We start from the raw sequence: 19856 nt of genomic DNA on the forward strand, positions 1-19856 counted from the left end.
ACAATCAGATTTTTGTAAGCATTACAATTTCTTCCTCACCCACTTTTGGTGATTATTTATACAATTTAACGATTTAAAATGATCTTTGAAACCCTAATGAAAAAAATTTATCCTTAAATTTAGGTGAACAATAATGGCTACTTGACGTTTACCGAGCCGCTGTCTGCCTACAACCCCGTTCTGGATACCGCAAGAGACATTGTTGCTCCTCTTTGGACTCGCCTTGACAATCGACGAGGTGGAACTGTCTCCTACAGGGAGGATACAAGCAATGCTGTACTGGCACAAGTCACTGCGGCCATTAAGCAGTACTTCCCTAACATACCTTTTGCTGCTACATCAGCTTTTGTGGCTACCTGGGACAGAGTGCCATACTATAATGGTGGAGGGGTAAGACTTACTGTGATCTTTGATTATTAGTGATTACTGTTGTCTTTCTCAGAGCATCTATTTACACACTGCCTTGTTGGCAGAGGCTATTTAAACTAACTCCGCACACCAGTGTGTGATTGACCTAATGAACACTACAAAAGATTATCGTCTGACAACACCACCAGTTCTGTATATGATAAACTGCTCATATCAGACCCAAAAGGCAGTTATTTTCAAAATAAGGAAACAAAATGAAAACTTGAAAATAAATTAATGGATAGGGTTAGGGTAGGTGTAACAGAAAAGTAGCTTAAAGTAAAAGAAACTGAAGCTGAGTAATGTCAATAAAGCAAAAACAATATATGAACATAATTTCACAAAGTTAACAATTGTATTTCACATTGCATCTTTTACAGTGTAGAATCTAATATAGCTATTTGCACTTAGTGTAAACAGTATATCTCTAAAAAATACAGCTATTTTCACTCATTGTAAATAGATTTCATTGCAATTAGAATTTAGTCTAAATAGAATACACTGTGATTTGCAAAAATAGTAAATAGAATCCATTTCTATTCACACTTATGAAGCATATATCATGTTATTTTTAGTAAGTGTAAATACAGTAGCATCAACTTGGCCTGTTTTGCTATTTACACACTTTGTTTTGTTTTGTTTTGTTTTGTTTGTTTGGAAGGTGTTAAATGCAATCTAATCGTGTTTTGTAGGTTGTCACTTTCCAATTGGTTTTAGCGTACAATGTTCATCGCTCGTTCATCCTCATCTATTATGGAGATGTTGCAGAAACAGGACAACTTTGGCAGGTCAGTGAAGTTCTGCTTCTGATATATTGTGCAAATGGCAAACAATCATTGCGACATGCATTTTATAAGAAACTGCTCATCAATGCAAAAGAAGAGATTCTTTCCATCTCTCTCTATTATTCACTTTTTTATGTTAATGTAATTAATTTATGCGTTACTTTCTTTCGTACATTCCTTGCTTATTAATGATTTCATTTTTTCTTTACTCCTACAGGCTGGCTATAATACTGTGGACTCTGCAAGCTCTTTCACAATTCCAGCAGCACGTGTCCCTGAACTCTTATGTAGCAGTAATATCAATGTGAATGCTTCCTGGTCTTTCCATGTTGATGGGTCACCAAACCGTAAGGCCACGAGTTGTATTTTTCTTTAGAACAAGATTCTCATGGGTGAATTCACTAAAGTTTTGTGCCACTGTAGCATGTTGTGCTTTGACACTTAAACCTGAGTCTTATTTTCATTTGAGCTTTACCTGGCACATCACCTTTGAGTGCACTTTCGGCCTTGTAATAAGCCAATTCAGGTGCTGGATGGAGTGGGCGAGTCACACTATGCAATCCCACAAATGTCTGCCAAATTGTAGTGGTCTGCTGTATTCTCCAGAACCTTGCACTCAGAAGCAGCTTTCGAGCTGGCCGACTGCCTTGGGCAAATTCTGATCAGCTGTAATTTTGTGGCCATGACTCTCTAGCTCCCTTGCCTCTTTTACATAGTTCATGCAACGAATCAGGTCTGAAAAAAAAAAACAGTGGTTCACAGCAAAATAAACACTATTAGAGTGTATATTTCAGTCTCAGTGAATTCCCCTTTCCAGATTTTAACAAGGGTAATGATTGTGAGCTCATGTTTCTGGGATAAACTAAAGGATTCCTTGTAACTTGCATTTGTCCTAGTGCCATCTAATTTCCTACCATTTGGAAACGGAGAAATAGTAACCCCCCGTTTGGAGAATGGAAGCTCTGAAGCCATTACATTGCTGCAGCCTTTCAGGTTTTTTGGACGCACACTCAACCAGACCTTTGTAAGCATTTTTGAGATGAAGTCACTTTATTTACTTTCATTGGAAATAACAAATCTATTCAAAATGTTACAACTAGTAGATTGACTTTGTTCACACGTCGGCATCTTTGTGGAGGAGTTTTTGTAAATGTGAAATTCAGAGGAATGCCGATTTGTAGAATTAGTGTGTAGGAACGGTGCGTAATTCTCTCACCATACATTTCTCCTCACAACACGCGCAAATGTTTTGCCCTTAATTTTAGGTCAACAACAACGGCCACCTAACGTTTACTGAGCCGCTGTCCGACTACATTCCCCTTCTAAATTCTGGAAGAGACATCATTGCTCCTCTCTGGACTCAACTTGACAATCGACGTGGTGGAACTATCTCCTGTAGAGAGGATAGAAGCAGTTCTGTTCTGGCACTAGTCACTGCAGCTATAGACCGATACTTCCCTAACATAACGTTTGTCGCTACATCCGCTTTTGTGGCTACCTGGGATAGTGTGCCATACCAAAATGGTGAAGGGGTAAGATCGAATGGATGTTTATCAGTACATGAGTGTTGTCCTGTAAAGGTTTTTCATGCTTTCTGTTGCTGTTTTGAAGGAGGCCACATTCCAAGTGGTTTTAGTCTCCAACGTCCATCGCTCTTTCATCCTCATCAACTATGGAGACATTGCACGGACAGAACAAAAGTGGCAGGTGAGTGGTGAAAGGTCCTTGTAAACTTTACAAATGAGACAAATGACAAGGCATTTCCCTTGCCTCACGTCATACCTTACTTATTACTGAAAGGAAGTTATGTCTGGAACAGGTTGAGGACCTAACATCGATTCATTTTTACTTCCACAGGCTGGTTACAGCACGTTGGACTCTGTCCGTTCGTTCACAGTTCCAGTAACCAGCGTCCAAGAACTCTCATCTAGCAGCAATATCAATGTGAATGGTCGCCTCTCTTTCCATGTGGATGGTTCACCGAACTGTAAGCCAATGCAACCAGAATCTCGAGCTTAACCTGGACCATTTGTGAGCTTGTTTCTTTAGCAGAACCAGAGAGTTCATTCTCACTTATGCTTTTCTTAGTGCCAACAAATTTCCTTGCTTCTGGGGCTGGAGACACAGTGAACCCCCCTGCTGAGGATGGAAGCTCTGATGTCATTTTCTTGCAGCAGCCTTTCAGATACTTTGGACGCACATACAATCAGATCTTCGTAAGCATTTTAGATTTCCAATTCAGTTACAATTCAGTCTCAGTGAATTCCCCTTCCAACTGTTAACCAGGGTAATGATTGTGAGCTCATGTTTCTGGGATAAACTATTTCCCACACCACTGAAGCTGCATGTTTATGGCGAACCCCTCATTTCTTGGAAATACTTTGCAAGTATTTTGGTTCTAAATTTTAGGTGAACAACAATGGCTACTTGACGTTTACTGAGCCGCTGTCTGCCTACAACCCCGTTCTGGAGACCGCAAGAGATATCGTTGCTCCTCTTTGGACTCGCCTTGACAATCGACGGGGTGGAACTGTCTCCTACAGAGAGGATACAAGCAATGCTGTACTGGCACAAGTCACTGCGGCCATTAAGCAGTACTTCCCTAACATACCTTTTGCTGCTACATCAGCTTTTGTGGCTACCTGGGACAGTGTGCCGTACCACAACGGTGGAGGGGTAAGACTTACCGTGATCTTTAATTATCAGTGATTGTTCTGTCTTGTTGGGTTGGAAGGTGTTGAATGTTGTCTATTGGTGTTTTGAAGGTGGTCACTTTCCAATTGGTTTTAGCGTACAATGTTCATCGCTCGTTCATCCTCATTTATTATGGAGATGTTGCAGAAACAGGACAACTTTGGCAGGTCGGTGAAGTTCTGCTTCTCGTTTATTGTGCAAATGGCAAACAGTCAATGTGAACATGCATTTTACAAGAAACTGCTCATCAATGCAAAAGAAGAGATTCTTTCCCTCTCTCTCTCTTATTCAATTTTTATGTTAATTTAATTAATACATGCGTTACTTTCTTTCGTACATTCCTTGCTTATTTATGATTTCATTTTTTCTTTACTCCTACAGGCTGGCTATAATACTGTGGACTCTGCAAGCTCTTTCACAATTCCAGCAGCACGTGTCCCTGAACTCTTATCGAGCAGTAATATCAATGTGAATGCTTCCTGGTCTTTCCATGTTGATGGGTCACCAAACCGTAAGGCCACGAGTTGTATTTTTCTTTAGAACAAGATTCTCATGGGTGAATTCACTAAAGTTTGTGCCACTGTAGCATGTTGTGCTTTGACACTTAAACCTGAGTCTTATTTTCATTTGAGCTTTACCTGGCACATCGCCTTTGAGTGCACTTTCGGCACTTTCGGCCTTGTAATAAGCCAGTTCAGGTGCTGGATGGAGTGGGCGAGTCACACTATGCAATCCCACAAATGTCTGCCAAATTGTAGTGGTCTGCTGTATTCTCCAGAACCTTGCACTCAGAAGCAGCTTTCGAGCTGGGCGACTGCCTTGGGCAAATTCTGATCAGCTGTAATTTTGTGGCCATGACTCTCTAGCTCCCTTGCCTCTTTTACATAGTCATGCAACGAATCAGGTCTGAAAAAAAAAACAGTGGTTCACAGCAAAATAAACACTATTAGAGTGTATATTTCAGTCTCAGTGAATTCCCCTTTCCAGATTTTAACAAGGGTAATGATTGTGAGCTCATGTTTCTGGGATAAACTAAAGGATTCCTTGTAACTTGCATTTGTCCTAGTGCCATCTAATTTCCTACCATTTGGAAACGGAGAAATAGTAACCCCCCGTTTGGAGAATGGAAGCTCTGAAGCCATTACATTGCTGCAGCCTTTCAGGTTTTTTGGACGCACACTCAACCAGACCTTTGTAAGCATTTTTGAGATGAATTCACTTTATTTACTTTCATTGGAAATAACAAATCTATTCAAAATTTTACAACTAGTAGATTGACTTTGTTCACACGTCGGCATCTTTGTGGAGGAGTTTTTGTAAATGTGAAATTCAGAGGAATGCCGATTTGTAAAATTAGTGTGTAGGAACGGTGCGTAATTCTCTCACCATACATTTCTCCTCACAACACGCGCAAATGTTTTGCCCTTAATTTTAGGTCAACAACAACGGCCACCTAACGTTTACTGAGCCGCTGTCCGACTACATTCCCCTTCTGAATTCTGGAAGAGACATCATTGCTCCTCTCTGGACTCAACTTGACAATCGACGTGGTGGAACTATCTCCTGTAGAGAGGATAGAAGCAGTTCTGTTCTGGCACTAGTCACTGCAGCTATTGACCGATACTTCCCTAACATAACGTTTGTTGCTACATCCGCTTTTGTGGCTACCTGGGATAGTGTGCCATACCAAAATGGTGAAGGGGTAAGATCGAATGGATGTTTATCAGTACATGAGTGTTGTCCTGTAAAGGTTTTTCATGCTTTCTGTTGCTGTTTTGAAGGAGGCCACGTTCCAAGTGGTTTTAGTCTCCAACGTCCATCGCTCTTTCATCCTCATCAACTATGGAGACATTGCACGGACAGAACAAAAGTGGCAGGTGAGTGGTGAAAGGTCCTTGTAAACTTTACAAATGAGACAAATGACAAGGCATTTCCCTTGCCTCACGTCATACCTTACATATTACTGAAAGGAAGTTATGTCTGGAACAGGTTGAGGACCTAACATCGATTCATTTTTACTTCCACAGGCTGGTTACAGCACGTTGGACTCTGTCCGTTCGTTCACAGTTCCAGTAACCAGCGTCCAAGAACTCTCATCTAGCAGCAATATCAATGTGAATGGTCGCCTCTCTTTCCATGTGGATGGTTCACCGAACTGTAAGCCAATGCAACCAGAATCCCGAGCTTAACCTGGACCATTTGTGAGCTTGTTTCTTTAGCAGAACCAGAGAGTTCATTCTCACTTATGCTTTTCTTAGTGCCAACAAATTTCCTTGCTTCTGGGGCTGGAGACACAGTGAACCCCCCTGCTGAGGATGGAAGCTCTGATGTCATTTTCTTGCAGCAGCCTTTCAGATACTTTGGACGCACATACAATCAGATCTTCGTAAGCATTTTAGATTTCCAATTCAGTTACAATTCAGTCTCAGTGAATTCCCCTTCCAACTGTTAACCAGGGTAATGATTGTGAGCTCATGTTTCTGGGATAAACTATTTCCCACACCACTGAAGCTGCATGTTAATGGCGAACCCCTCATTTCTTGGAAATACTTTGCAAGTATTTTGGTTCTAAATTTTAGGTGAACAACAATGGCTACTTGACGTTTACTGAGCCGCTGTCTGCCTACAACCCCGTTCTGGAGACCGCAAGAGATATCGTTGCTCCTCTTTGGACTCGCCTTGACAATCGACGGGGTGGAACTGTCTCCTACAGAGAGGATACAAGCAATGCTGTACTGGCACAAGTCACTGCGGCCATTAAGCAGTACTTCCCTAACATACCTTTTGCTGCTACATCAGCTTTTGTGGCTACCTGGGACAGTGTGCCGTACCACAACGGTGGAGGGGTAAGACTTACCGTGATCTTTAATTATCAGTGATTGTTCTGTCTTGTTGGGTTGGAAGGTGTTGAATGTTGTCTATTGGTGTTTTGAAGGTGGTCACTTTCCAATTGGTTTTAGCGTACAATGTTCATCGCTCGTTCATCCTCATCTATTATGGAGATGTTGCAGAAACAGGACAACTTTGGCAGGTCGGTGAAGTTCTGCTTCTCGTTTATTGTGCAAATGGCAAACAGTCAATGTGAACATGCATTTTACAAGAAACTGCTCATCAATGCAAAAGAAGAGATTCTTTCCCTCTCTCTCTCTTATTCACTTTTTATGTTAATTTAATTAATACATGCGTTACTTTCTTTCGTACATTCCTTGCTTATTAATGATTTCATTTTTTATTTACTCCTACAGGCTGGCTATAATACTGTGGACTCTGCAAGCTCTTTCACAATTCCAGCAGCACGTGTCCCTGAACTCTTATCTAGCAGTAATACCAATGTGAATGCTTCCTGGTCTTTCCATGTTGATGGGTCACCAAACCGTAAGGCCACGAGTTGTATTTTTCTTTAGAACAAGATTCTCATGGGTGAATTCACTAAAGTTTGTGCCACTGTAGCATGTTGTGCTTTGACACTTAAACCTGAGTCTTATTTTCATTTGAGCTTTACCTGGCACATCGCCTTTGAGTGCACTTTCGGCCTTGTAATAAGCCAGTTCAGGTGCTGGATGGAGTGGGCGAGTCACACTATGCAACCCCACAAATGTCTGCCAAATTGTAGTGGTCTGCTGTATTCTCCAGAACCTTGCACTCAGAAGCAGCTTTCGAGCTGGGCGACTGCCTTGGGCAAATTCTGATCAGCTGTAATTTTGTGGCCATGACTCTCTAGCTCCCTTGCCTCTTTTACATAGTTCATGCAACGAATCAGGTCTGAAAAACAAAACAGTGGTTCACAGCAAAATAAACACTATTAGAGTGTATATTTCAGTCTCAGTGAATTCCCCTTTCCAGATTTTAACAAGGGTAATGATTGTGAGCTCATGTTTCTGGGATAAACTAAAGGATTCCTTGTAACTTGCATTTGTCCTAGTGCCATCTAATTTCCTACCATTTGGAAACGGAGAAATAGTAACCCCCCGTTTGGAGAATGGAAGCTCTGAAGCCATTACATTGCTGCAGCCTTTCAGGTTTTTTGGACGCACACTCAACCAGACCTTTGTAAGCATTTTTGAGATGAAGTCACTTTATTTACTTTCATTGGAAATAACAAATCTATTCAAAATGTTACAACTAGTAGATTGACTTTGTTCACACGTCGGCATCTTTGTGGAGGAGTTTTTGTAAATGTGAAATTCAGAGGAATGCCGATTTGTAGAATTAGTGTGTAGGAACGGTGCGTAATTCTCTCACCATACATTTCTCCTCACAACACGCGCAAATGTTTTGCCCTTAATTTTAGGTCAACAACAACGGCCACCTAACGTTTACTGAGCCGCTGTCCGACTACATTCCCCTTCTGAATTCTGGAAGAGACATCATTGCTCCTCTCTGGACTCAACTTGACAATCGACATGGTGGAACTATCTCCTGTAGAGAGGATAGAAGCAGTTCTGTTCTGGCACTAGTCACTGCAGCTATTGACCGATACTTCCCTAACATAACGTTTGTCGCTACATCCGCTTTTGTGGCTACCTGGGATAGTGTGCCATACCAAAATGGTGAAGGGGTAAGATCGAATGGATGTTTATCAGTACATGAGTGTTGTCCTGTAAAGGTTTTTCATGCTTTCTGTTGCTGTTTTGAAGGAGGCCACGTTCCAAGTGGTTTTAGTCTCCAACGTCCATCGCTCTTTCATCCTCATCAACTATGGAGACATTGCACGGACAGAACAAAAGTGGCAGGTGAGTGGTGAAAGGTCCTTGTAAACTTTACAAATGAGACAAATGACAAGGCATTTCCCTTGTCTCACGTCATACCTTACATATTACTGAAAGGAAGTTATGTCTGGAACAGGTTGAGGACCTAACATCGATTCATTTTTACTTCCACAGGCTGGTTACAGCACGTTGGACTCTGTCCGTTCGTTCACAGTTCCAGTAACCAGCGTCCAAGAACTCTCATCTAGCAGCAATATCAATGTGAATGGTCGCCTCTCTTTCCATGTGGATGGTTCACCGAACTGTAAGCCAATGCAACCAGAATCTCGAGCTTAAGCTGGACCATTTGTGAGCTTGTTTCTTTAGCAGAACCAGAGAGTTCATTCTCACTTTTGCTTTTCTTAGTGCCAACAAATTTCCTTGCTTCTGGGGCTGGAGACACAGTGAACCCCCCTGCTGAGGATGGAAGCTCTGATGTCATTTTCTTGCAGCAGCCTTTCAGATACTTTGGACGCACATACAATCAGATCTTCGTAAGCATTTTAGATTTCCAATTCAGTTACAATTCAGTCTCAGTGAATTCCCCTTCCAACTGTTAACCAGGGTAATGATTGTGAGCTCATGTTTCTGGGATAAACTATTTCCCACACCACTGAAGCTGCATGTTAATGGCGAACCCCTCATTTCTTGGAAATACTTTGCAAGTATTTTGGTTCTAAATTTTAGGTGAACAACAATGGCTACTTGACGTTTACTGAGCCGCTGTCTGCCTACAACCCCGTTCTGGAGACCGCAAGAGATATCGTTGCTCCTCTTTGGACTCGCCTTGACAATCGACGGGGTGGAACTGTCTCCTACAGAGAGGATACAAGCAATGCTGTACTGGCACAAGTCACTGCGGCCATTAAGCAGTACTTCCCTAACATACCTTTTGCTGCTACATCAGCTTTTGTGGCTACCTGGGACAGTGTGCCGTACCACAACGGTGGAGGGGTAAGACTTACCGTGATCTTTAATTATCAGTGATTGTTCTGTCTTGTTGGGTTGGAAGGTGTTGAATGTTGTCTATTGGTGTTTTGAAGGTGGTCACTTTCCAATTGGTTTTAGCGTACAATGTTCATCGCTCGTTCATCCTCATCTATTATGGAGATGTTGCAGAAACAGGACAACTTTGGCAGGTCGGTGAAGTTCTGCTTCTCGTTTATTGTGCAAATGGCAAACAGTCAATGTGAACATGCATTTTACAAGAAACTGCTCATCAATGCAAAAGAAGAGATTCTTTCCCTCTCTCTCTCTTATTCACTTTTTATGTTAATTTAATTAATACAGTACATGCATTACTTTCTTTCGTACATTCCTTGCTTATTTATGATTTCATTTTTTCTTTACTCCTACAGGCTGGCTATAATACTGTGGACTCTGCAAGCTCTTTCACAATTCCAGCAGCACGTGTCCCTGAACTCTTATCGAGCAGTAATATCAATGTGAATGCTTCCTGGTCTTTCCATGTTGATGGGTCACCAAACCGTAAGGCCACGAGTTGTATTTTTCTTTAGAACAAGATTCTCATGGGTGAATTCACTAAAGTTTGTGCCACTGTAGCATGTTGTGCTTTGACACTTAAACCTGAGTCTTATTTTCATTTGAGCTTTACCTGGCACATCGCCTTTGAGTGCACTTTCGGCCTTGTAATAAGCCAGTTCAGGTGCTGGATGGAGTGGGCGAGTCACACTATGCAATCCCACAAATGTCTGCCAAATTGTAGTGGTCTGCTGTATTCTCCAGAACCTTGCACTCAGAAGCAGCTTTCGAGCTGGGCGACTGCCTTGGGCAAATTCTGATCAGCTGTAATTTTGTGGCCATGACTCTCTAGCTCCCTTGCCTCTTTTACATAGTTCATGCAACGAATCAGGTCTGAAAAAACAAAACAGTGGTTCACAGCAAAATAAACACTATTAGAGTGTATATTTCAGTCTCAGTGAATTCCCCTTTCCAGATTTTAACAAGGGTAATGATTGTGAGCTCATGTTTCTGGGATAAACTAAAGGATTCCTTGTAACTTGCATTTGTCCTAGTGCCATCTAATTTCCTACCATTTGGAAACGGAGAAATAGTAACCCCCCGTTTGGAGAATGGAAGCTCTGAAGCCATTACATTGCTGCAGCCTTTCAGGTTTTTTGGACGCACACTCAACCAGACCTTTGTAAGCATTTTTGAGATGAAGTCACTTTATTTACTTTCATTGGAAATAACAAATCTATTCAAAATGTTACAACTAGTAGATTGACTTTGTTCACACGTCGGCATCTTTGTGGAGGAGTTTTTGTAAATGTGAAATTCAGAGGAATGCCGATTTGTAGAATTAGTGTGTAGGAACGGTGCGTAATTCTCTCACCATACATTTCTCCTCACAACACGCGCAAATGTTTTGCCCTTAATTTTAGGTCAACAACAACGGCCACCTAACGTTTACTGAGCCGCTGTCCGACTACATTCCCCTTCTGAATTCTGGAAGAGACATCATTGCTCCTCTCTGGACTCAACTTGACAATCGACGTGGTGGAACTATCTCCTGTAGAGAGGATAGAAGCAGTTCTGTTCTGGCACTAGTCACTGCAGCTATTGACCGATACTTCCCTAACATAACGTTTGTTGCTACATCCGCTTTTGTGGCTACCTGGGATAGTGTGCCATACCAAAATGGTGAAGGGGTAAGATCGAATGGATGTTTATCAGTACATGAGTGTTGTCCTGTAAAGGTTTTTCATGCTTTCTGTTGCTGTTTTGAAGGAGGCCACGTTCCAAGTGGTTTTAGTCTCCAACGTCCATCGCTCTTTCATCCTCATCAACTATGGAGACATTGCACGGACAGAACAAAAGTGGCAGGTGAGTGGTGAAAGGTCCTTGTAAACTTTACAAATGAGACAAATGACAAGGCATTTCCCTTGCCTCACGTCATACCTTACATATTACTGAAAGGAAGTTATGTCTGGAACAGGTTGAGGACCTAACATCGATTCATTTTTACTTCCACAGGCTGGTTACAGCACGTTGGACTCTGTCCGTTCGTTCACAGTTCCAGTAACCAGCGTCCAAGAACTCTCATCTAGCAGCAATATCAATGTGAATGGTCGCCTCTCTTTCCATGTGGATGGTTCACCGAACTGTAAGCCAATGCAACCAGAATCTCGAGCTTAACCTGGACCATTTGTGAGCTTGTTTCTTTAGCAGAACCAGAGAGTTCATTCTCACTTATGCTTTTCTTAGTGCCAACAAATTTCCTTGCTTCTGGGGCTGGAGACACAGTGAACCCCCCTGCTGAGGATGGAAGCTCTGATGTCATTTTCTTGCAGCAGCCTTTCAGATACTTTGGACGCACATACAATCAGATCTTCGTAAGCATTTTAGATTTCCAATTCAGTTACAATTCAGTCTCAGTGAATTCCCCTTCCAACTGTTAACCAGGGTAATGATTGTGAGCTCATGTTTCTGGGATAAACTATTTCCCACACCACTGAAGCTGCATGTTAATGGCGAACCCCTCATTTCTTGGAAATACTTTGCAAGTATTTTGGTTCTAAATTTTAGGTGAACAACAATGGCTACTTGACGTTTACTGAGCCGCTGTCTGCCTACAACCCCGTTCTGGAGACCGCAAGAGATATCGTTGCTCCTCTTTGGACTCGCCTTGACAATCGACGGGGTGGAACTGTCTCCTACAGAGAGGATACAAGCAATGCTGTACTGGCACAAGTCACTGCGGCCATTAAGCAGTACTTCCCTAACATACCTTTTGCTGCTACATCAGCTTTTGTGGCTACCTGGGACAGTGTGCCGTACCACAACGGTGGAGGGGTAAGACTTACCGTGATCTTTAATTATCAGTGATTGTTCTGTCTTGTTGGGTTGGAAGGTGTTGAATGTTGTCTATTGGTGTTTTGAAGGTGGTCACTTTCCAATTGGTTTTAGCGTACAATGTTCATCGCTCGTTCATCCTCATCTATTATGGAGATGTTGCAGAAACAGGACAACTTTGGCAGGTCGGTGAAGTTCTGCTTCTCGTTTATTGTGCAAATGGCAAACAGTCAATGTGAACATGCATTTTACAAGAAACTGCTCATCAATGCAAAAGAAGAGATTCTTTCCCTCTCTCTCTCTTATTCACTTTTTATGTTAATTTAATTAATACAGTACATGCATTACTTTCTTTCGTACATTCCTTGCTTATTTATGATTTCATTTTTTCTTTACTCCTACAGGCTGGCTATAATACTGTGGACTCTGCAAGCTCTTTCACAATTCCAGCAGCACGTGTCCCTGAACTCTTATCGAGCAGTAATATCAATGTGAATGCTTCCTGGTCTTTCCATGTTGATGGGTCACCAAACCGTAAGGCCACGAGTTGTATTTTTCTTTAGAACAAGATTCTCATGGGTGAATTCACTAAAGTTTGTGCCACTGTAGCATGTTGTGCTTTGACACTTAAACCTGAGTCTTATTTTCATTTGAGCTTTACCTGGCACATCGCCTTTGAGTGCACTTTCGGCCTTGTAATAAGCCAGTTCAGGTGCTGGATGGAGTGGGCGAGTCACACTATGCAATCCCACAAATGTCTGCCAAATTGTAGTGGTCTGCTGTATTCTCCAGAACCTTGCACTCAGAAGCAGCTTTCGAGCTGGGCGACTGCCTTGGGCAAATTCTGATCAGCTGTAATTTTGTGGCCATGACTCTCTAGCTCCCTTGCCTCTTTTACATAGTTCATGCAACGAATCAGGTCTGAAAAAAAAAAACAGTGGTTCACAGCAAAATAAACACTATTAGAGTGTATATTTCAGTCTCAGTGAATTCCCCTTTCCAGATTTTAACAAGGGTAATGATTGTGAGCTCATGTTTCTGGGATAAACTAAAGGCTTCCTTGTAACTTGCATTTGTCCTAGTGCCATCTAATTTCCTACCATTTGGAAACGGAGAAATAGTAACCCCCCGTTTGGAGAATGGAAGCTCTGAAGCCATTACATTGCTGCAGCCTTTCAGGTTTTTTGGACGCACACTCAACCAGACCTTTGTAAGCATTTTTGAGATGAAGTCACTTTATTTACTTTCATTGGAAATAACAAATCTATTCAAAATGTTACAACTAGTAGATTGACTTTGTTCACACGTCGGCATCTTTGTGGAGGAGTTTTTGTAAATGTGAAATTCAGAGGAATGCCGATTTGTAGAATTAGTGTGTAGGAACGGTGCGTAATTCTCTCACCATACATTTCTCCTCACAACACGCGCAAATGTTTTGCCCTTAATTTTAGGTCAACAACAACGGCCACCTAACGTTTACTGAGCCGCTGTCCGACTACATTCCCCTTCTGAATTCTGGAAGAGACATCATTGCTCCTCTCTGGACTCAACTTGACAATCGACGTGGTGGAACTATCTCCTGTAGAGAGGATAGAAGCAGTTCTGTTCTGGCACTAGTCACTGCAGCTATTGACCGATACTTCCCTAACATAACGTTTGTTGCTACATCCGCTTTTGTGGCTACCTGGGATAGTGTGCCATACCAAAATGGTGAAGGGGTAAGATCGAATGGATGTTTATCAGTACATGAGTGTTGTCCTGTAAAGGTTTTTCATGCTTTCTGTTGCTGTTTTGAAGGAGGCCACGTTCCAAGTGGTTTTAGTCTCCAACGTCCATCGCTCTTTCATCCTCATCAACTATGGAGACATTGCACGGACAGAACAAAAGTGGCAGGTGAGTGGTGAAAGGTCCTTGTAAACTTTACAAATGAGACAAATGACAAGGCATTTCCCTTGCCTCACGTCATACCTTACATATTACTGAAAGGAAGTTATGTCTGGAACAGGTTGAGGACCTAACATCGATTCATTTTTACTTCCACAGGCTGGTTACAGCACGTTGGACTCTGTCCGTTCGTTCACAGTTCCAGTAACCAGCGTCCAAGAACTCTCATCTAGCAGCAATATCAATGTGAATGGTCGCCTCTCTTTCCATGTGGATGGTTCACCGAACTGTAAGCCAATGCAACCAGAATCTCGAGCTTAACCTGGACCATTTGTGAGCTTGTTTCTTTAGCAGAACCAGAGAGTTCATTCTCACTTATGCTTTTCTTAGTGCCAACAAATTTCCTTGCTTCTGGGGCTGGAGACACAGTGAACCCCCCTGCTGAGGATGGAAGCTCTGATGTCATTTTCTTGCAGCAGCCTTTCAGATACTTTGGACGCACATACAATCAGATCTTCGTAAGCATTTTAGATTTCCAATTCAGTTACAATTCAGTCTCAGTGAATTCCCCTTCCAACTGTTAACCAGGGTAATGATTGTGAGCTCATGTTTCTGGGATAAACTATTTCCCACACCACTGAAGCTGCATGTTAATGGCGAACCCCTCATTTCTTGGAAATACTTTGCAAGTATTTTGGTTCTAAATTTTAGGTGAACAACAATGGCTACTTGACGTTTACTGAGCCGCTGTCTGCCTACAACCCCGTTCTGGAGACCGCAAGAGATATCGTTGCTCCTCTTTGGACTCGCCTTGACAATCGACGGGGTGGAACTGTCTCCTACAGAGAGGATACAAGCAATGCTGTACTGGCACAAGTCACTGCGGCCATTAAGCAGTACTTCCCTAACATACCTTTTGCTGCTACATCAGCTTTTGTGGCTACCTGGGACAGTGTGCCGTACCACAACGGTGGAGGGGTAAGACTTACCGTGATCTTTAATTATCAGTGATTGTTCTGTCTTGTTGGGTTGGAAGGTGTTGAATGTTGTCTATTGGTGTTTTGAAGGTGGTCACTTTCCAATTGGTTTTAGCGTACAATGTTCATCGCTCGTTCATCCTCATCTATTATGGAGATGTTGCAGAAACAGGACAACTTTGGCAGGTCGGTGAAGTTCTGCTTCTCGTTTATTGTGCAAATGGCAAACAGTCAATGTGAACATGCATTTTACAAGAAACTGCTCATCAATGCAAAAGAAGAGATTCTTTCCCTCTCTCTCTCTTATTCACTTTTTATGTTAATTTACAGTAATACAGTACATGCATTACTTTCTTTCGTACATTCCTTGCTTATTTATGATTTCATTTTTTCTTTACTCCTACAGGCTGGCTATAATACTGTGGACTCTGCAAGCTCTTTCACAATTCCAGCAGCACGTGTCCCTGAACTCTTATCGAGCAGTAATATCAATGTGAATGCTTCCTGGTCTTTCCATGTTGATGGGTCACCAAACCGTAAGGCCACGAGTTGTATTTTTCTTTAGAACAAGATTCTCATGGGTGAATTCACTAAAGTTTGTGCCACTGTAGCATGTTGTGCTTTGACACTTAAACCTGAGTCTTATTTTCATTTGAGCTTTACCTGGCACATCGCCTTTGAGTGCACTTTCGGCCTTGTAATAAGCCAGTTCAGGTGCTGGATGGAGTGGGCGAGTCACACTATGCAATCCCACAAATGTCTGCCAAATTGTAGTGGTCTGCTGTATTCTCCAGAACCTTGCACTCAGAAGCAGCTTTCGAGCTGGGCGACTGCCTTGGGCAAATTCTGATCAGCTGTAATTTTGTGGCCATGACTCTCTAGCTCCCTTGCCTCTTTTACATAGTTCATGCAACGAATCAGGTCTGAAAAAAAAAACAGTGGTTCACAGCAAAATAAACACTATTAGAGTGTATATTTCAGTCTCAGTGAATTCCCCTTTCCAGATTTTAACAAGGGTAATGATTGTGAGCTCATGTTTCTGGGATAAACTAAAGGCTTCCTTGTAACTTGCATTTGTCCTAGTGCCATCTAATTTCCTACCATTTGGAAACGGAGAAATAGTAACCCCCCGTTTGGAGAATGGAAGCTCTGAAGCCATTACATTGCTGCAGCCTTTCAGGTTTTTTGGACGCACCCTCAACCAGACCTTTGTAAGCATTTTTGAGATGAAGTCACTTTATTTACTTTCATTGGAAATAACAAATCTATTCAAAATGTTACAACTAGTAGATTGACTTTGTTCACACGTCGGCATCTTTGTGGAGGAGTTTTTGTAAATGTGAAATTCAGAGGAATGCCGATTTGTAGAATTAGTGTGTAGGAACGGTGCGTAATTCTCTCACCATACATTTCTCCTCACAACACGCGCAAATGTTTTGCCCTTAATTTTAGGTCAACAACAACGGCCACCTAACGTTTACTGAGCCGCTGTCCGACTACATTCCCCTTCTGAATTCTGGAAGAGACATCATTGCTCCTCTCTGGACTCAACTTGACAATCGACGTGGTGGAACTATCTCCTGTAGAGAGGATAGAAGCAGTTCTGTTCTGGCACTAGTCACTGCAGCTATTGACCGATACTTCCCTAACATAACGTTTGTTGCTACATCCGCTTTTGTGGCTACCTGGGATAGTGTGCCATACCAAAATGGTGAAGGGGTAAGATCGAATGGATGTTTATCAGTACATGAGTGTTGTCCTGTAAAGGTTTTTCATGCTTTCTGTTGCTGTTTTGAAGGAGGCCACGTTCCAAGTGGTTTTAGTCTCCAACGTCCATCGCTCTTTCATCCTCATCAACTATGGAGACATTGCACGGACAGAACAAAAGTGGCAGGTGAGTGGTGAAAGGTCCTTGTAAACTTTACAAATGAGACAAATGACAAGGCATTTCCCTTGCCTCACGTCATACCTTACATATTACTGAAAGGAAGTTATGTCTGGAACAGGTTGAGGACCTAACATCGATTCATTTTTACTTCCACAGGCTGGTTACAGCACGTTGGACTCTGTCCGTTCGTTCACAGTTCCAGTAACCAGCGTCCAAGAACTCTCATCTAGCAGCAATATCAATGTGAATGGTCGCCTCTCTTTCCATGTGGATGGTTCACCGAACTGTAAGCCAATGCAACCAGAATCTCGAGCTTAACCTGGACCATTTGTGAGCTTGTTTCTTTAGCAGAACCAGAGAGTTCATTCTCACTTATGCTTTTCTTAGTGCCAACAAATTTCCTTGCTTCTGGGGCTGGAGACACAGTGAACCCCCCTGCTGAGGATGGAAGCTCTGATGTCATTTTCTTGCAGCAGCCTTTCAGATACTTTGGACGCACATACAATCAGATCTTCGTAAGCATTTTAGATTTCCAATTCAGTTACAATTCAGTCTCAGTGAATTCCCCTTCCAACTGTTAACCAGGGTAATGATTGTGAGCTCATGTTTCTGGGATAAACTATTTCCCACACCACTGAAGCTGCATGTTAATGGCGAACCCCTCATTTCTTGGAAATACTTTGCAAGTATTTTGGTTCTAAATTTTAGGTGAACAACAATGGCTACTTGACGTTTACTGAGCCGCTGTCTGCCTACAACCCCGTTCTGGAGACCGCAAGAGATATCGTTGCTCCTCTTTGGACTCGCCTTGACAATCGACGGGGTGGAACTGTCTCCTACAGAGAGGATACAAGCAATGCTGTACTGGCACAAGTCACTGCGGCCATTAAGCAGTACTTCCCTAACATACCTTTTGCTGCTACATCAGCTTTTGTGGCTACCTGGGACAGTGTGCCGTACCACAACGGTGGAGGGGTAAGACTTACCGTGATCTTTAATTATCAGTGATTGTTCTGTCTTGTTGGGTTGGAAGGTGTTGAATGTTGTCTATTGGTGTTTTGAAGGTGGTCACTTTCCAATTGGTTTTAGCGTACAATGTTCATCGCTCGTTCATCCTCATCTATTATGGAGATGTTGCAGAAACAGGACAACTTTGGCAGGTCGGTGAAGTTCTGCTTCTCGTTTATTGTGCAAATGGCAAACAGTCAATGTGAACATGCATTTTACAAGAAACTGCTCATCAATGCAAAAGAAGAGATTCTTTCCCTCTCTCTCTCTTATTCACTTTTTATGTTAATTTACAGTACATGCAGTACATGCATTACTTTCTTTCGTACATTCCTTGCTTATTTATGATTTCATTTTTTCTTTACTCCTACAGGCTGGCTATAATACTGTGGACTCTGCAAGCTCTTTCACAATTCCAGCAGCACGTGTCCCTGAACTCTTATCGAGCAGTAATATCAATGTGAATGCTTCCTGGTCTTTCCATGTTGATGGGTCACCAAACCGTAAGGCCACGAGTTGTATTTTTCTTTAGAACAAGATTCTCATGGGTGAATTCACTAAAGTTTGTGCCACTGTAGCATGTTGTGCTTTGACACTTAAACCTGAGTCTTATTTTCATTTGAGCTTTACCTGGCACATCGCCTTTGAGTGCACTTTCGGCCTTGTAATAAGCCAGTTCAGGTGCTGGATGGAGTGGGCGAGTCACACTATGCAATCCCACAAATGTCTGCCAAATTGTAGTGGTCTGCTGTATTCTCCAGAACCTTGCACTCAGAAGCAGCTTTCGAGCTGGGCGACTGCCTTGGGCAAATTCTGATCAGCTGTAATTTTGTGGCCATGACTCTCTAGCTCCCTTGCCTCTTTTACATAGTTCATGCAACGAATCAGGTCTGAAAAAAAAAACAGTGGTTCACAGCAAAATAAACACTATTAGAGTGTATATTTCAGTCTCAGTGAATTCCCCTTTCCAGATTTTAACAAGGGTAATGATTGTGAGCTCATGTTTCTGGGATAAACTAAAGGCTTCCTTGTAACTTGCATTTGTCCTAGTGCCATCTAATTTCCTACCATTTGGAAACGGAGAAATAGTAACCCCCCGTTTGGAGAATGGAAGCTCTGAAGCCATTACATTGCTGCAGCCTTTCAGGTTTTTTGGACGCACCCTCAACCAGACCTTTGTAAGCATTTTTGAGATGAAGTCACTTTATTTACTTTCATTGGAAATAACAAATCTATTCAAAATGTTACAACTAGTAGATTGACTTTGTTCACACGTCGGCATCTTTGTGGAGGAGTTTTTGTAAATGTGAAATTCAGAGGAATGCCGATTTGTAGAATTAGTGTGTAGGAACGGTGCGTAATTCTCTCACCATACATTTCTCCTCACAACACGCGCAAATGTTTTGCCCTTAATTTTAGGTCAACAACAACGGCCACCTAACGTTTACTGAGCCGCTGTCCGACTACATTCCCCTTCTGAATTCTGGAAGAGACATCATTGCTCCTCTCTGGACTCAACTTGACAATCGACGTGGTGGAACTATCTCCTGTAGAGAGGATAGAAGCAGTTCTGTTCTGGCACTAGTCACTGCAGCTATTGACCGATACTTCCCTAACATAACGTTTGTTGCTACATCCGCTTTTGTGG

The 19856-nt window shown here is 42.3% G+C and overlaps 1 protein-coding gene across 1 annotated transcript; it reads left to right on the top strand.

Moving 5' to 3' along the window:
• The first annotated feature begins 1581 nt into the window (after positions 1-1581).
• LOC113040854 (uncharacterized) lies at positions 1582-19770 on the top strand. Its single transcript, XM_026199058.1, has 51 exons — positions 1582-1585; positions 2090-2217; positions 2459-2725; positions 2805-2900; positions 3051-3180; positions 3282-3409; positions 3603-3869; positions 3959-4054; positions 4269-4398; positions 4954-5081; positions 5323-5589; positions 5669-5764; positions 5915-6044; positions 6146-6273; positions 6467-6733; positions 6823-6918; positions 7133-7262; positions 7810-7937; positions 8179-8445; positions 8525-8620; positions 8771-8900; positions 9002-9129; positions 9323-9589; positions 9679-9774; positions 9994-10123; positions 10672-10799; positions 11041-11307; positions 11387-11482; positions 11633-11762; positions 11864-11991; positions 12185-12451; positions 12541-12636; positions 12856-12985; positions 13534-13661; positions 13903-14169; positions 14249-14344; positions 14495-14624; positions 14726-14853; positions 15047-15313; positions 15403-15498; positions 15719-15848; positions 16396-16523; positions 16765-17031; positions 17111-17206; positions 17357-17486; positions 17588-17715; positions 17909-18175; positions 18265-18360; positions 18582-18711; positions 19259-19386; positions 19762-19770. The coding sequence occupies exons 1-51, from the start codon at positions 1582-1584 to the stop codon at positions 19768-19770; spliced, it is 7593 nt and encodes a 2530-aa protein (XP_026054843.1).
• The last annotated feature ends 86 nt before the right edge of the window (positions 19771-19856 follow it).

The sequence above is a fragment of the Carassius auratus genome, chromosome 23 (genome assembly GCF_003368295.1).
Source record: "Carassius auratus strain Wakin chromosome 23, ASM336829v1, whole genome shotgun sequence".
NCBI classification, from domain to species: Eukaryota; Metazoa; Chordata; class Actinopteri; order Cypriniformes; family Cyprinidae; genus Carassius; species Carassius auratus.